Source organism: Haliotis cracherodii, unplaced genomic scaffold (genome assembly GCF_022045235.1).
Source record: "Haliotis cracherodii isolate W230 unplaced genomic scaffold, xgHalCrac1.p SCAF_9, whole genome shotgun sequence".
NCBI classification, from domain to species: domain Eukaryota; kingdom Metazoa; phylum Mollusca; class Gastropoda; order Lepetellida; family Haliotidae; genus Haliotis; species Haliotis cracherodii.
Genome location: NW_027266343.1, coordinates 22,328,945 through 22,347,716, shown reverse-complemented (window position 1 = coordinate 22,347,716; position 18,772 = coordinate 22,328,945). Strand labels below are relative to the sequence as shown.

At 40.3% G+C, this 18,772-nt stretch overlaps 1 protein-coding gene across 3 annotated transcripts in view; it reads right to left on the bottom strand.

Annotated features, from left to right (window-relative positions):
- The window catches only part of LOC139452158 (fibronectin type 3 and ankyrin repeat domains protein 1-like), a 133,740-nt gene extending 116,701 nt beyond the window's left edge, over positions 1-17,039 (bottom strand). For 2 of the 3 annotated variants that reach the window (XM_071233505.1, XM_071233506.1), the window contains exons 1-2: positions 15,587-15,674; positions 5,991-6,162 (exon numbers count right to left, since the gene is read on the bottom strand). In XM_071233505.1, the coding sequence (XP_071089606.1) occupies positions 5,991-6,162; positions 15,587-15,620 (206 nt within the window). In that variant the 5' untranslated portion in view covers positions 15,621-15,674. Of the gene's footprint in view, positions 1-5,990; positions 6,163-15,586; positions 15,675-16,891 lie in introns of those variants that run through there. The other variant, XM_071233504.1, reaches the window with a different exon arrangement.
- Between the last annotated feature and the right edge of the window lie 1,733 nt (positions 17,040-18,772).

The window sequence follows — 18,772 nt, the reverse complement described above, 5'->3', positions numbered from 1 at the left end:
GGTAGTGGTGAAAGGCCTGGTACATTTGTCTCTAAATGTATTCACAAATAATCCTACTTCAGTCGTGGAGTTGGTAGTGGTGAAAGGCCTGGTACATTTGTCTCTAAATGTATTCACAAATAATCCTACTTCAGTCGTGGAGTTGGTGGTGGTGAAAGGCCTGGTACATTTGTCTCTAAACGTATTCACAAATAATCCTACTTCAGTCGTGGAGTTGGTGGTGGTGAAAGGCCTGGTACATTTGTCTCTAAATGTATTCACAAATAATCCTACTTCAGTCGTGGAGATGGTGGTGGTGAAAGGCCTGGTATATTTGTCTCTAAACGTATTCACAAATAATCCTACTTCAGTCGTGGAGTTGGTGGTGGTGAAAGGCCTGGTATATTTGTCTCTAAATGTATTCACAAATAATCCTACTTCAGTCGTGGAGTTGGTAGTGGTGAAAGGCCTGGTACATTTGTCTCTAAATGTATTCACAAATAATCCTACTTCAGTCGTGGAGTTGGTGGTGGTGAAAGGCCTGGTACATTTGTCTCTAAATGTATTCACAAATAATCCTACTTCAGTCGTGGAGTTGGTAGTGGTGAAAGGCCTGGTACATTTGTCTCTAAATGTATTCACAAATAATCCTACTTCAGTCGTGGAGTTGGTAGTGGTGAAAGGCCTGGTACATTTGTCTCTAAATGTATTCACAAATAATCCTACTTCAGTCGTGGAGTTGGTGGTGGTGAAAGGCCTGGTACATTTGTCTCTAAATGTATTCACAAATAATCCTACTTCAGTCGTGGAGTTGGTGGTGGTGAAAGGCCTGGTACATTTGTCTCTAAACGTATTCACAAATAATCCTACTTCAGTCGTGGAGTTGGTGGTGGTGAAAGGCCTGGTATATTTGTCTCTAAACGTATTCACAAATAATCCTACTTCAGTCGTGGAGTTGGTGGTGGTGAAAGGCCTGGTATATTTGTCTCTAAACGTATTCACAAATAATCCTACTTCAGTCGTGGAGTTGGTGGTGGTGAAAGGCCTGGTATATTTGTCTCTAAATGTATTCACAAATAATCCTACTTCAGTCGTGGAGTTGGTGGTGGTGAAAGGCCTGGTATATTTGTCTCTAAACGTATTCACAAATAATCCTACTTCAGTCGTGGAGTTGGTGGTGGTGAAAGGCCTGGTATATTTGTCTCTAAATGTATTCACAAATAATCCTACTTCAGTCGTGGAGTTGGTGGTGGTGAAAGGCCTGGTACATTTGTCTCTAAATGTATTCACAAATAATCCTACTTCAGTCGTGGAGTTGGTGAAGGTGAAAGGCCTGGTACATTTTTATGGGCTTTTCTAAACATGAGTAGGGCAATTCAAACATTGAAAAGTTACAGAGGCCCTACACATAGCTTAAGTAATACTGCCCTTGTGAAATACATTGTAAGTCAGTCTGCTCTTGAAAGTGTATTTAAGAATTGACTTTTACTTTGTGTTAGTTCATTGGAGTATGAACCTTCATAGAGTGAGGTCCAAACTGTATGAACGTCAGATAGGGGTTCTGAAGAGTAGGGTAAAATGCACTCTGAAAATCCAATATGGCTGCCAAGCCATGTGTCCAATGACCAAAGTCGAAGACAAGAAAATGTCAAGCATTTAAACCTGCAAAAACATGTAAAATGTGACAGTTATGAGGCAAGCGGTTGTGAAGCAATGAGGCAGATCTGCCCTTGGTCATTTGCAGTGTGGCCTTGGATTTTTTGTGGTATATGGTACCCAACAGTCAGCACACACACAAAATGAGGACAGAATCTGACCACTGGTTATTGAGTCCTCTCTGGTACAAAATCCACAGAATAATATACTCTCCGAAAAAGTAGGGGATATTCGATAATAACAGATGATAACAGAAAAACAAAGAGGTTTTGAGTGATGCTAATGGATTTATAAAGAAAAAGGAAGGACTAAGTAACATGACAATGAAACAGAACATGTTGCATTGTAAGGGTGCAAACACCCACAAAAGACCAAAGGAGTGTGTAGTATAATAATGAGCCTTTGAGATGACAATCTATGATGGGTCATGTCCCCACAATTGGTCAAACATTTGTTTATATTTCATGGTATGGTCTGAGTCGATCTCCCAATGACAATTTGACAATTCTATTACACTACAGTTTGAGCTGATGTGGCTGTGTAGTAGCCATTTTTTCCACATAACTGCCATGGGAGCCCTATGGCTGGGTAGCGGCGATAAAATCTCCGAGTCCTGTGATGGGATTCGAACCACTGACCTTCTGATCAGAAGTCAAACGCCTTGTTCACATGACCAAAGAGGTTAACCCAGTCAGCAAGCTGACAAGGTAAGGATATCATCTGTGGGATGACTCCACGCCCTGCTACAGCTGCAAGATATTTCAGCATTTATTATGGTCGAAATTCAAACGCCAAATCAAGGTCAAATGTTACATTATAACAAAAAATGGTACACATGTCTTGAACCCCACTGCAAACTACATCTGTACCAAATTTCATTACATTTTGTACACAAATGGTAGAGAAAAGGCCATAACTAGGTTTGGCAATACTTTTCAATCTTTTTCAGATTTTCACCTCTTGAACAGATTGGTTAGAACAAGCATGTGAAGTTTCAGTTCACTGATCCAGTAGTTTCAGAGTCTCTTCCAAATTAAGCGTGCTTCTAAATGTATGAAATTCGACATCATCTGATTGAAAGACTAGACACTTGTTTGAAATAGGCATTTAATAGAAATTCCTAAATGCACAGCTAGATATGCACCCATTTATAAGTACCCATTTCTTCATGCTGCCATGTCACACTAGCAACAGTTGCCAGGAAGTGAGACAGGCTTCATGAGATGGCGTATCTGTAAGCTGGTTGTACAAGTATCCAAATCAATCCAAGTGCTACTCCACTGTATGACTTCCACTGATCTCAGTCTACCTGATGATGTCTAATTATATAACCTAATTTCTTACATAAAATGTACTTCCCTCCTAGAAGTACAAAATCTATTCATTTCACAGATTTTTTTGGTAAACCCCGCAACGTTATTATATTTGCAGTAAGTCAAGTGCATAGGTTTACATAGAAAAAAAATACTTCAATTATATTTCTGTGTATATGAGGGACAGGTTGACAGTTCCATTTCCTCATCAGCAGATACCTTATCATTCACTGCAGTGGTTGTATTAATTAAACAAGTGACCTGCAGTCATATCAAGTACACTATTGACAAGCAAGATGGATCTAGAAGATGTAAACTCATCATCATCAATAATTGATTAGATTCCAGCTAGACAGTTTCACCTGTCTGGTTGTGGCACCAGCTGCTGTAATTAGTCTGCTGGACAGTTTCACCCATCTGGTTGTGGCACCAGCTGCTGTAATTAGTCTGCTGGACAGTTTCACCCATCTGGTTGTGGCACCAGCTGCTATAATTAGTCTGCTGGACAGTTTCACCTGTCTGGTTGTGGCACCAGCTGCTGTAATTATTCAGCTCAACAGTTTCACCCATCTGGTTGTGGCACCAGCTGCTGTAATTAGTCCGCTCAACAGTTTCACCCGTCTGGTTGTGGCACCAGCTGCTGTAATTAGTCAGCTCAACAGTTTCACCTATCTAGTTGTGGCACCAGCTGCTTTAATTAGTCAGCTTGACAGTTTCAACTATCTGTTTGCGGCACCAGCTGCTGTAATTAGCGTGCTGGACAGTTTCACCTATCTGGTTGTAGCACCAGCTGCTGTAATTAGTCTGCTGGACAGTTTCACCTATCTGGTTGTGGCACCAGCTGCCTTAATTAGTCTGCTGGACAGTTTCACCCATCTGGTTGTGGCACCATCTGCTATAATTAGTCTGCTGGACAGTTTCACCTATCTGATTGTGGCACCAGCTGCTGTAATTAGTCTGCTGGACAGTTTCACCCATCTGGTTGTGGCACCAGCTGCTGTAATTACCCCCAGTAGTGGGCTGGACAGTTTCACCCATCTGGTTGTGGCACCAGCTGCTGTAATTAGTCTGCTGGACAGTTTCACCTGTCTGGTTGTGGCACCAGCTGCTGTAATTACCCCCAGTAGTGGGCTGGACAGTTTCACCCATCTGGTTGTGGCACCAGCTGCTGTAATTACCCCCAGTAGTGGGCTGGACAGTTTCACCCATCTGGTTGTGGCACCAGCTGCTGTAATTAGTCTGCTGGACAGTTTCACCCATCTGATTGTGGCACCAGCTGCTGTAATTAGTCTGCTGGACAGTTTCACCCATCTGGTTGTGGCACCAGCTGCTATAATTAGTCTGCTGGACAGTTTCACCTGTCTGGTTGTGGCACCAGCTGCTGTAATTAGTCAGCTCAACAGTTTCACCTGTCTGGTTGTAGCACCAGCTGCTGTAATTAGTCTGCTGGACAGTTTCACCTGTCTGGTTGTGGCACCAGCTGCTGTAATTAGTCTGCTGGACAGTTTCACCCATCTGGTTGTGGCACCAGCTGCTATAATTAGTCTGCTGGACAGTTTCACCCATCTGGTTGTGGCACCATCTGCTATAATTAGTCAGCTCAACAGTTTCACCTGTCTGGTTGTAGCACCAGCTGCTGTAATTAGTCTGCTGGACAGTTTAACCTGTCTGGATGTGGCACCAGCTGCTGTAATTAGTCTGCTGGACAGTTTCACCCATCTGGTTGTGGTACCAGCTGCTGTAATTAGTCAGCTCAACAGTTTCACCTGTCTGGTTGTAGCACCAGCTGCTGTAATTAGTCTGCTGGACAGTTTCACCCATCTGGTTGTGGCACCAGCTGCTGTAATTAGTCTGCTGGACAGTTTCACTCATCTGGTTGTGGCACCAGCTGCTATAATTAGTCTGCTGGACAGTTTCACCCATCTGGTTGTGGCACCAGCTGCTATAATTAGTCTGCTGGACAGTTTCACCCATCTGGTTGTGGCACCAGCTGCTGTAATTACTCCCAGTAGTGGGCTGGACAGTTTCATCCATCATGTATATATTTCTCCACTGACAATGTACACACATGAATAAATTTCCCCACTGACATTGTACATACATGTATGTATTCCCTCACTGACATTGACAATACAAACGTGTATATATTTCCGCACTGACATTGTATATATATGTATATATTCCCCCACTGACATTGACGATACACATGTGTATATATTTCATCAATGACATTGACAATACATACATGTATATATTCCCTCACTGACATTGTACATACATGTATATATTCCCTCACTGAAATTGTACATACATGTATATATTCCCTCACTGACATTGACAAGATATACGTGTATATATTTCCACACTTATATTGTACATACATGTATATATTCCCTCACTGACATTGACAATACACACGTGTATTTGTCATATAATGGGTAGGTTTCTCGGCAGAATAAAGCCAACAGATAAAAACGTTATCTGTTTGGGTCATATATGGATAGAGATGCAAATATCAAAGGTCAAGTAGGGACTCCTTTCAGTGTTTACAAATAAACATGGCGTCGCCCCTTGTCATTCGGCAATCGAGTCAGAATTAACCATCGGGAATCTGGATAAACTACAGGGATAATTGCTATCATTATCAAATGAACAGTCTGATATACTTAAAATCAGTGTCTAACTGTGACATAGCTAAGGCATTTTATAAGTTTTGGCAACTTTGGCTCTCTAAATACAATGTTTATTCCTAATGCAGGGGGGCGGTCGGGTAGCCTAGTGGTTAAAGCGTTCGCTCGTCACGCCAAAGACCCGGGTTCGATTCCTGACATGGGCACAATGTGTGAAGCCCATTTCTGGTGTCCCCCACCGTGATATTGCTGTAATATTGCAAAAAGTGGCGTAAAACCATACTCACTCACTCACTCTTAATGCAGGATATTTACCATCCCCAAACACACTCGCGTGATAACCTCAATATATTTCCCAAATGACATTGTACATACATGAATATATTCCCTCACTAACATTGACAATACATACGTGTATATATTTCCCCACTGACTGTGTCTGTCCAACTCCTGGATACAAGTGCGTATCTTGCCTCCCTGACCACGTCCAACCTCCACAGCAGCATCGTACGCATCATCCCAATACAGCTCTATTGTGTGGTGAGTCACCTTCCCCACAACTGGCGGTGCTGGTTTAGACAGAACTGAAATACACATAGATGAAATATCTAACTGAAGATTCATGATATACATGATATATATGATAGTCAAAATAGATACCATATTCTTATTGTCAAACTATACTTTCCCTAAACACGAGGGGATATATGAAAATAACAGACTGTTACAGAAATACAAAGAGGTATAGAGTGATGGCACTGGATGGATAAGCAAAAGAAAAGACTAGGTGTTGGAGAACATGGAAGCCATGTATTGTAAGAAGGCAAACATCCACCAAGACGACAAGGGAGGGTAGTATAAAAATAAACGCTTGAGATGACCTTATCAATAATGGATTGTCACATTCATTTCTACAATTAAACAGGTCCGAATCAATCTCCAAATGACATTTTGAGGGAATCTTGTCCATTCCTCTTGCAGCACCTGACCCAGTCTGGCTAAAGTAGCTGGTGGATTTTGATACTGGCAGACACATTTCCCAAGACGTGCACAATGGGGGAAAGGTTTGAGGACTTATGGCTGGCCATTGCATTCTGGTGATGTTTTGCTGACAGTGGTAGCCAGTTACAATACGTGCATGCCTCCAAACACTTCCATGCCTGTCCAGAAAGTCCACAGTGAGTCTGGATTCATCTGCAAACATTACACATTACCATTGTCGATTCCCAAAGACACTATGCTTTAAACACCATTGGCGTATGGCTAGAATGTGTTGATTTGTTAACAGTTTTATAACATGTGGTTGCTGAGCATGCAAATGAGCTGCAAGTTGACAATTTCTAAATATTTAGTCAATACTTCGAACTCTGATGGCCTGGCACAAGTGAATGTCAGTTTGATTGTGTGTTTCTTAATGCCTCGTTTCTGATTAATTGCTCCCTACTTGACCTTTGATTGCTAATCAACTTGCATTGTGGACCTCGGGCACAATTTGATATCATTAACATTTAGTGTCTGCAGATACCTCTTCCAAAGTCTGCAAATCAGACTGAAACACATTGAACATATTGGTGACCTCTTGCTGAGTTCGACCAATTAGAAGCATGCCAATAGCCCTTAGGCATTCATAAGAAAATCAACAAAACTAATGGCTCAGAATGATTTGTGAACCTTCGACTGAATCGTCAAATTCAAGATTTACTCCCTACCCAAGCACCTGTAGAGTAAGTTTCTTGTCTGCATCATTGAGAACTCTGGTATCAAGTATTTTCAAAGTTTAAAAACATCCAGTGCCTAACAACATTCAAACATGAAGGGCACCATGTTCTCATAACCATAGCAAGGCTCCTTGCTATTGGTCATATCACTATGTACATAATCATTACATCGCTCTTATTTTGATATATAATGTAATGTCTCCGTTGAGATGATCACAGTCGATTGCATCACATGATCATGGAGAGACCTTTGTTGATATATGGAGTAGCCTGCAGTACATATCTGTGAATAATTTTTTAATTTGAAGTTTAAACGATATACAGCTTCTCCATTGGACGAGAGGTCGGTCACATGACCGCGAAATTGATGTTCATAAGTGTATGAACGACACAATTTGACGTTCATACGTTTTTCACGAGACCATGTTCTTGAAATGACATAAACACTGACGGACTACTTCCACATTCCTGGGGAAACCCCTGGGAATTCCCTAGCACGAAAACATACATAAGCGTTCTTTCTGATCATTTAGAACCTTTATTCTTGGTCTCAGCATTTCAGTATACATTGGGAAATGTTAGAAAGCGTGACTGCATGATTGTTCACAAATATCCACCCTACAGCCTATCCTAATGAACAAACAAAGAAATAAACATCTAAACTATCGTAGTATCGACTCGATTCGTGTCTAGGCTGACACTGACCGTCTCCAGCAATCTATGAATTTACCTAGTGTGTGTTTGACGCATCTTTATTCACCTTTCAATGATCGGCCAGTTGATCAATGATGACTAACACATGTAACCGCCACAGGTTCATTAACAACTTCGGAAATCTCTCTCATCACGTTTATCGCGTCGGCCATTATGATGTCTTGTACTTGATGTATTACGACGCGCTGTCATTGTGACTTACTGGGGTAGTTCTTTACAGAACTTTCTCATCTAATGAGGATATGATTTGAACACGTGCTGTGTAAGATGTTTCTGAAGAGCAAGTTGTACATCCATATGCTCATGTCACCTCTCTTTTTGAGGAACTATTTTACTCCGCGATATAGCTGGTTGTTGTATGGCTGTCAGTGTAAACATGAAGTCACATGTACTAAATAAAATTGTGTTTAGATCTTGGCCTCCATCCTTTGATGTAAGAAATTGTGATAAAAAATTTATAAGAATTGACTTTCACTTTGTGTGAGTTCATTGGAGTATGAAACTTCATAGAGTGAGGGCCAAACATTGATTGTCAGCTCCATTGGTACGGCTGTTGTAACTGGACGGGAACAAAGTTCTTTGGCACTCAGGAGTCATGTTGAATTCAAACTTTTGTACCTTAACAGAGTACGACAAACTATATAAAGCTGCACTGAACACTGCGCAGTAATCAACTTAACGTTTCTTACAGTTTATGTGGACACCTTGCAACTGTAAATAATAACTAGAAGTTTATGAGTCTCACAGTCATTATATCTTGATTGCTTGAAAACTGGTCTGCCACTGGCAGTGTATGCCTTGGGTTGTCTTTCTGTCTTCATGTTGACATCAGCATGGTCTGTTGTGTTTATTCTGTTGTTGTGGTGTTTTTGAGCTCGTTTAGTGGTGAGCAGCTTAACTACTGGAAGGGTAGATGCACTTTTCTTGTGTGCAGCCCAACTACTGGATGAGTAGATGCACATCAGTGGTGAACAGCTTAACTACTGGAAGAGTAGATGCACTTTTCTTGTGTGCAGCCCAACTACTGGATGAGTAGATGCACATCAGTGGTGAGCAGCTCAACTATTGGATGAGTAGATGCACTTTTGTGGTGAGCAGCTCAACTACTGGATAAGTAGATGCATTCATCAACCATGTCAGCAAGCCTGACCACCCGATCCTGTTAGTCGCCTCTTTCGACAAGCATTGTCGCCTTTTACGGCAAGAATGGGTTGCTAAAGACCTATTCTACCCCTGATCTTCAAGGGTTTGTATCTTAGTATAACTGGCTTAGTATGTATGGGGGGACATGGAACCTATGATTATGGGTTCAAATCCCGGATCACCCTGATTATGTTTCTTTGTTTCTCAGCACCATACCCGTGCTTGTGAGTTTCTTGTGTAGTAAATGTCTGAGACCTGTGTCACTTCATACCTTCCTCCCACATTGAGCTGGTAAGCCATGATATAACTGGAATATTGTTCACAGCGGTGTCTCAGTCACTCAGTCACTCAAGGGGCAGGAAGTAGCCCTGACACGTCTGATGCAGAAGTTGTTATCCTTGGGCCTTATCAAAATTAACTAATACAGGCTCAAGAACAAATACAACAAATTCTCACAGATATTCAAAATAGATTCAAAACAAAATTAGCCAACTCTTAATGAAAACATACATGCTAATTTCAACACTCAAACTACACCTGAATAATGAGTAACTTATCTTCCACCTACTACACTAACTTGATCTGCCCGTATTTCTAACTTCATCAACTAATGACAAATAGATATCGACTTAACCAATGGTGGAACTGACAATGATGCTTTGAAACACTTCTGAATACGTATATCTCAGTTCAAGCTAGATGACACCTTCCATGCCCCACTTACCACGCATACATACATAACATTCATTAATATTATATTATAAATATCCATCACACAGCTACAACACTACATCAGGCACAAGTGCCACAGCTTTAACAAACCAACACCTCCCTCAAGCTAGCACAGCTATAACCCTACATCAGGTACAAGTGCCAGAGCTTTAACAAACCAACACCTCCCTAACGCTAACACAGCTACAACACTATATCAGGCACAATTGTCTGAGCTTTAACAAACCAACACCTCCCTAACGCTAACACAGCTACAACACTATATCAGGCACAATTGTCTGAGCTTTAACAAACCAACACCTCCCTCAAGCTAGCACAGCTATAACCCTACATCAGGTACAAGTGCCAGAGCTTTAACAAACCAACACCTCCCTAATGCTAACACAGCTATAACCCTACATCAGGTACAAGTGCCAGAGCTTTAACAAACCAACACCTCCCTCAAGCTAGCACAGCTATAACCCTACATCAGGTACAAGTGCCAGAGCTTTAACAAACCAACACCTCCCTAACGCTAACACAGCTACAACACTATATCAGGCACAATTGTCTGAGCTTTAACAAACCAACACCTCCCTAACGCTAACACAGCTACAACACTATATCAGGCACAATTGTCTGAGCTTTAACAAACCAACACCTCCCTCAAGCCAGCACAGCTATAACCCTACATCAGGTACAAGTGCCAGAGCTTTAACAAACCAACACCTCCCTAATGCTAACACAGCTACAACACTATATCAGGCACAATTGTCTGAGCTTTAACAAACTGTCATAGCTTTCTTCTAACACCAAATTCCTATTAGAAAATATATATCAATCAACCTATATCGGTAAACTAATCTGACTATTCTTAAAGTAAATTCAGTATAGCGAATGCACTAACTGACCGCCGCATATAAGATATTTTATGTTTCACATATGCGGCTAAACTCACGGTCACTCCAGCTGTGAGACAGTGGCTCATTATGCAAATCTGCCCAGCCAGGCCGACACAAAGGGTCACTCTCTCTCAGAACCAGTGATTAATGAGTTAACTTCACGTCACAGGGCCGGCACACATGGTCAGTCCGACAGTGATGTAAGGGTCAGTTAGGAAGAAGAAGTTAGGCAATACAACAACCTACTTGAATAAATCCGTAAATAATGACACACCCACCCATTGTACAGCCGATCAACCGCTGACACCTGGGATGTTGTGATCTTTAGTTATGTAACGTAATGAAGGCCTGAGTTGTATATATACGGCGGTCGGTGGTAGCAAACTTCACTCTGCTTCCACCAATAAACGCCACCAACTCAACAGCCTTCTCTGTCATTCAAGGTAAGTCACTATTTACTTAACTGTTAACTTATTTTGTCAGCTACGATCTTAATACGTTAGAGGTAGGTTAGATCTATTTCGACTATATCGTAGCGTTGTGAAAATTATCATGGACTTAATATCCAGACAATACTTCCTCTCGCGAACATATATTAGTATATTAGTATGCTAGTTGCACGGCAACATCCCAATATGAGTATGTGTACCAATGTCAATAACTTGTACGTTCCTACATTCAGTGACACATACTCATAGCAATGATTTGCCTGCAACTTAGTAACATTGAAAACTGAGTCGGCCAACATGTATTTATATTGTCTATCCATGCGTTACTGTTTTTCTACCAGACATATTTTCACGTAATTAATGCCTTTTAATAACCATCCGTTAAACAAGTATATTGTGCATCTTTACAGTCATGTTATTATCGGTTGTATGCCGATTGTATTATTATGATCGTACGTGTTGTACACGTATTGAATTGTTTTAATCATATGTATGCAATTAGATGAATATGACTCAACCTCTTATATATATTATCATGCCATTACAATTAAATGTACTTCTATGTAAATTCACTCTGCTTCCACCAATAAACGCCACCAACTCAACAGCCTTCTCTGTCATTCAAGGTGATAGCCAGTCGTGACCGCTGCTACCGACTAATTCCCCCAATTAAGTAGTACACCCAAAAGACAAGCTACGTCACCCCAAAAGACACGCTACGTCAAAACCAACACCTCCCTAACGCTAACACAGCTACAACACTATATCAGGCACAATTGTCTGAGCTTTAACAAACCAACACCTCCCTAACGCTAACACAGCTACAACACTATATCAGGCACAATTGTCTGAGCTTTAACAAACCAACACCTCCCTAACGCTAACACAGCTACAACACTATATCAGGCACAATTGTCTGAGCTTTAACAAACCAACACCTCCCTAACGCTAACACAGCTACAACACTATATCAGGCACAATTGTCTGAGCTTTAACAAACCAACACCTCCCTAACGCTAACACAGCTACAACACTATATCAGGCACAATTGTCTGAGCTTTAACAAACCAACACCTCCCTAACGCTAACACAGCTACAACACTATATCAGGCACAATTGTCTGAGCTTTAACAAACCAACACCTCCCTAACGCTAACACAGCTACAACACTATATCAGGCACAATTGTCTGAGCTTTAACAAACCAACACCTCCCTAACGCTAACACAGCTACAACACTATATCAGGCACAATTGTCTGAGCTTTAACAAACCAACACCTCCCTAACGCTAACACAGCTACAACACTATATCAGGCACAATTGTCTGAGCTTTAACAAACCAACACCTCCCTAACGCTAACACAGCTACAACACTATATCAGGCACAATTGTCTGAGCTTTAACAAACCAACACCTCCCTAACGCTAACACAGCTACAACACTATATCAGGCACAATTGTCTGAGCTTTAACAAACCAACACCTCCCTAACGCTAACACAGCTACAACACTATATCAGGCACAATTGTCTGAGCTTTAACAAACCAACACCTCCCTAACGCTAACACAGCTACAACACTATATCAGGCACAATTGTCTGAGCTTTAACAAACCAACACCTCCCTAACGCTAACACAGCTACAACACTATATCAGGCACAATTGTCTGAGCTTTAACAAACCAACACCTCCCTAACGCTAACACAGCTACAACACTATATCAGGCACAATTGTCTGAGCTTTAACAAACCAACACCTCCCTAACGCTAACACAGCTACAACACTATATCAGGCACAATTGTCTGAGCTTTAACAAACCAACACCTCCCTAACGCTAACACAGCTACAACACTATATCAGGCACAATTGTCTGAGCTTTAACAAACCAACACCTCCCTAACGCTAACACAGCTACAACACTATATCAGGCACAATTGTCTGAGCTTTAACAAACCAACACCTCCCTAACGCTAACACAGCTACAACACTATATCAGGCACAATTGTCTGAGCTTTAACAAACCAACACCTCCCTAACGCTAACACAGCTACAACACTATATCAGGCACAATTGTCTGAGCTTTAACAAACCAACACCTCCCTAACGCTAACACAGCTACAACACTATATCAGGCACAATTGTCTGAGCTTTAACAAACCAACACCTCCCTAACGCTAACACAGCTACAACACTATATCAGGCACAATTGTCTGAGCTTTAACAAACCAACACCTCCCTAACGCTAACACAGCTACAACACTATATCAGGCACAAGTGCCAGAACAAATAATCATTGCAATGAAAATGTTCAAGGTGAGATCTTACAAAACTATGATCCTGATACTTTCCTCAGTATATAACTCTAGAGTGTGAATGATATACACCAGTATCATGTCAAAGTGTAATAGATGTTGTTTCTTTATATTCCTTTAGCCTCCATACACTAAGAGTATGTTCCATGCACTGCAGTTCAACAAAAACAAATCCAGCTAGGCTATTGAGAGGCCCTTACATGAAAAACTTTGACAGAAACGTAAAAGTGGTATGTGGCATAGGGTCCCAGGACAGTTTCTCCACCTGTGTACCTGCGTCATGCGCGTCACATGTTTCAGAAAGATGATGTGTATAGAGTTATGATTTAAAACATCCAATGTTGTGGACAGTCTGACACGGACGAGGGCCAATTGTGCTGAATGGTCTGTATCCATAGCTTCACAGTTTATTTTGTTGAACATACAGTTGGTGTAAATCTTCTGCTGGAAGTGACCTTTGTGGCTTGTATGGGTTGATAAGTATGGACAGGTTTGCTGATGCTAGGCCTTGTTGAATTTGTAGTTGTTGATAAAGTGTTTAAGAGGTTGCCTTCTGTCTTAGCAATTTTATCTGACATCATGAGAGTGAGTAGGGTATACATATCTCTTGTGATTTTTAGCATTGATAAAATTTCTGATATGATTTCTATGTTTGTAGTGATAAGATATTTCCTCAGATCTTTGTTTTGCAGAAGCGAGAACTAAGATCTGATTTTAATGAGATTGAACAGAAACTTCCTGAGATAGATATGAGATCCAAACATTATAATGAAAGCCATCTGTGTCCATCGCTAAATCAGATTATGAAGTATTGGTTGGCAATCATTGCATGCCATCGAGTGCATATTTCATGTACTGATTAAGCCCATTTTGACCATACAAATTAACAAATTGTATCTTGCCATCACAAGTATCTGCAACATATATCAACATACAACATCAACATTTTGTCTACTTCATATATAATTGTTTTTTTCTATATATCAACAACATCTCCATTTAAAGATGTCCCTATGTAGATTGTTAACTTTGCAACTGGAGTACATATGTGTATATGTGAGATCAAATGATATCTACTGTATGTGAGATCAAATGATATCTACTGTATGTGAGATCAAATGATATCTACTGTATGTGAGATCAAATGATATCTACTGTATGTGAGATCAAATGATATCTACTGTATGTGAGATCAAATGATATCTACTGTATGTGAGACCAAATAATATCTACTGTATGTGAGATCAAATGATATCTACTGTATGTGAGATCAAATGATATCTGATGTACTAAAAACTATATATAACTTCTAAGCTATTTTTATAAAACATAAAATATATTTTCAACTACCATTATAACGGATTAGTTCACTTCACCAGCAAGCTGTGCTTGTTATAGGAAGCAGCTAAGGGGATCAGATGGTCAGACTAGGTGACTTGGTTGACTGTGTTTCCTATAATGATGGGACATGTGGGATGGTGTTCATAATATCCACCACAGGTTTAATTGTCTGGTCAAGGCTTGAAAAAATACTGCATGGCTGGTGACACACAGCTGGAATTTTGTTGATGGCTGTGTTTAACAACACAAAAACAATACTATCCCTACATATGTTTGGACTACATGTATCCTGTAAACTAATAACAAATGTAATATACGATAATAAAATATATATGATCTTTAACATATGAAATCAATTTTCCTTCCACATAAATAACTTATATTTATATTTTGAATCAACAAGTTCAACATTTTGATAGGTAAGAGTAATGATTGTTTACAGAACTGTACATACCTATATTATACATAGAGAAATAATAAATGTTTCCCATTTCCATTTCCAGTTCCAGTTAAACTATCTCAACGTAAAACAGTATCTATCAACCAATATATAATAGTCTAAATGAAGTAAATAGACTAAACATTCATGCAAATGCGTCTAGTACAAACGATCGAGATACTGACACTTGAGACAACACAGTTAAGTAGTTGAGGTAGTTGTGAGTTTGAGACATGTACTGTGTAGAACTAGTCTATACAACACACAATCTTGTCATTTACCTGTGTTATCACATGCATCTGTAGTTTGATACATGATCGGTATCCCTAGAACTGTGCACTAAACATACACAGTGCTCTACCAGTTCACAATCACCGGGTGACTGAGCTCCACTATTTCCGTCTCGAAGCTGTCAACACACCAGTTGTACGGTATTTTTAGATGTCAATGAATATTCTATAGTTTGTTTCAGTTTTCTCCGCTGCACCTGAATATTATGTTAAGTGAAGAGGCACATGTCCTTAAAGTTGAGGATTTTCGTACATAATGTGCAAAATATTGTAAGTTAATAATTAAGCCTGAAATGTTTGAAATGATAGACCCTGTTTACTGCGCCTTATGCTATAGATCTTATTACTCAAGAAGGCTTAGACGTGTGGCAACAATTAAGCAGGCTGAAGATTTAGCATATTAAACATTTTTACATGTGGATGTTTACAATGTGTTCGGTATACAGATGGGTACACGGGTTGCACCTGCTTGTAACTAATTTCTATGTTGATACAAGTAGATTCTGTTTCTATAAAAAAAAAAAACACAACTTGCAATTCTTTTTAAGTTGTTCGTGCGAAGCCTAATTCGTATTTATTCTCGTTACTTCGATTTTATTTTCGTAATTTCAAGTTTATTTTAAAAAAAACCTTTTAAAATCGAGTTTTTTTTCTTATTACTTTGAATATTTTCTCGCTATTTCTCGGGTCGACATCAGTACAGCGGTAACAGTATCGGTATCAACTGTCACGTGACTGGTACAATCTGGTTGACTCTTACACATTTTTGCTTTTGGTCTGCTTGCTCCAATCTGAATACGATTATTAGGAACGTAGCTGAATATTAAATGGCTGATACCACCTTGTCGTGTATTCGCCGAAGCCTTACGAACATGCAGTGTAATACTTGTTTCCTACTTGACAGTTGCTATGCAGGAAACTGTTGTGAATGGTGTTGCCCTACATGCAAGTACCTGTGATACTGTGTGTTACACGTTGCCATGTCTTCCAGTATTTCCATCTTCCGCCTCAAATAATATCAAATGACTCCTCAACCAGCAGAAACAACAGTAAACGACGGTATCAACATGGCGCAAAGAATGGACATGGTTGTAACTGATATATGGGGAAGTGGAGGAGTTGGCGGTAAATGGTATATTTGTAAATCAGTCGCCTTGCCGCTCAGTATAAATAGATCAATTACCATACGACAATGTATTGGTATGTCGGATGAGCGATTAAGAGCGTAAACTGCAGGTGCTGTGTAAACTGGTACAAGTCTACAAGAGATGACTTAATTAATACAAACATATTTACCATAAGGCTCGGGTGTTTTATGAACTTCAATCAGTGAAAATGTCTTCCTGCTCTTCCACACTCTGGCTGTTTTTGAAGCTAGTGCCAGTGTCTGCCATGGCGACCGTGTCCGTGCCGAATTACATCCATATTGTGACAGAAGATCCATTGCTTCTTCACTCCAGCAAAGTTTCCCCGGGTGCGACGTTCTTGGACCCCAAATAACAGACAAGTTAGTGTTTGTGAACGAGCCACATCCCTAGTGTGCTACTAACGTCGATACAGTAATACACTTCGGTCCTACTAATCACTAATCTCATTACAAGGTCGCTGTTTAATAAAAGGGTGGGCCAACTAGAGCACAATAATCTGAAGATAAGGATTAAATACGTGACTAACTAACCGCAACAGTAGGCAGGTCTCTCCTTGTCGCGGCTCTGTACTAACCCTGGGGCTGTCATGTGACATATGAAATACAATATGTCGGACAATACTCCTAAACCATACAGAAAGATGTGCAAATTGGCGGATTATTTCTCTGCTGTTGACATTTGTTGCAACAATTTCTCAAGATCTCATAAGATATGTCGATCATAATTGTTTTCAATAGTGCTGTAACGAAACTATGCACGTTTACTTGACACAATCCTCGATATATAACATGACTGTTGCATGAAAACTCCACAGTTGCGTCCAGGGCCGAATTCAGCAGTGGCACTCAATCAGGAACGGTCGTACCAAGAAAAACAGGTGGATCTGTGTTAGATTCCATGTCACATAGATATTCACGGTGATGAACAAGCAGACACACTGGCGAAGCTAGCTCTAGACAAAGCGGAGATACAGCCTATTCCCTTCAGTAATCTAGAGATAAAAAGCAAAGCCTCCATAGCCCCAAAATGGCCAACGAAATTCTATCAATTCTAAAAATCCAAAATGAAATCTTATTCATACTAAAATTCACAATGGTATGTGTACCCTATACTCACACACATAAGTCCCAAAGAGGGACAGATCAGCCGGAATTGCTTAGACAGAAGGCGATCTCTTAAACACAACAACAACTAGTCTAGATCTACTCATGGCGAAGTAGGTGGTCAACAGCATCCATGGTATCTGGTGGAGTTTCCTCTGCTTATCGAAGTTGGTCTTTTAGTCGAGCAAGGCTGTTTTCCCATTCTCTGTACGCTCTTTTGCGGTTTGGTCATGCAGCGACGAAGGGTCGACCATCAGTAGGCTGTCCAGCTTCCTTAATGTAATCCAGAGGGAAAGATAAACCATAATATTCATAATTTCGAGTTTTTTATTCTCTTTCTTACCCATAATCAAAGTTAGTGTAAACGTATCTAGATCTCATGCCTAACCACCTTCGAAATCTTTAGGGGATCTTTTCACGGCAAGTCGGATTGTGTAAATATAACTCTCTATTACCATTCAAAATTAGTATGTTTGTATCAGGTTATAATGATACACAAACAACCTGCAAAACGTTAGGAACGTGTTTTGCATTTAAAACATTAATGTTATCAAATGCAAGTTAACAATTCTAAAAGTCAAGATCTGTGAGTGCAAGAATGTCATTTGAGACAGGGATTTGTAACGCAAACAGTAGCAGCTACACGATATGGTAGCAACGAGTGTCCTTTTATGTAGTTCTGAAACTGGTTGTGACCACTTATCTTGCACCTGTTGTTTTTCACATGGGTAAAGTGGTTATGATATGCTCCTCTTGGGCCAAAAGAGGAACCTTTTGAATGACATTCACAATGGGTAAGTCAGTACGTGATGTTGCCATTGGTGGAATGCACAAACTGAAAAAGAGGAAACCGAATTAGAATACATTATGTCTGTCCCAGCCAGCTGTCATCCAAGGTCTGGCTGCCCTACATGCATAATCAGTAG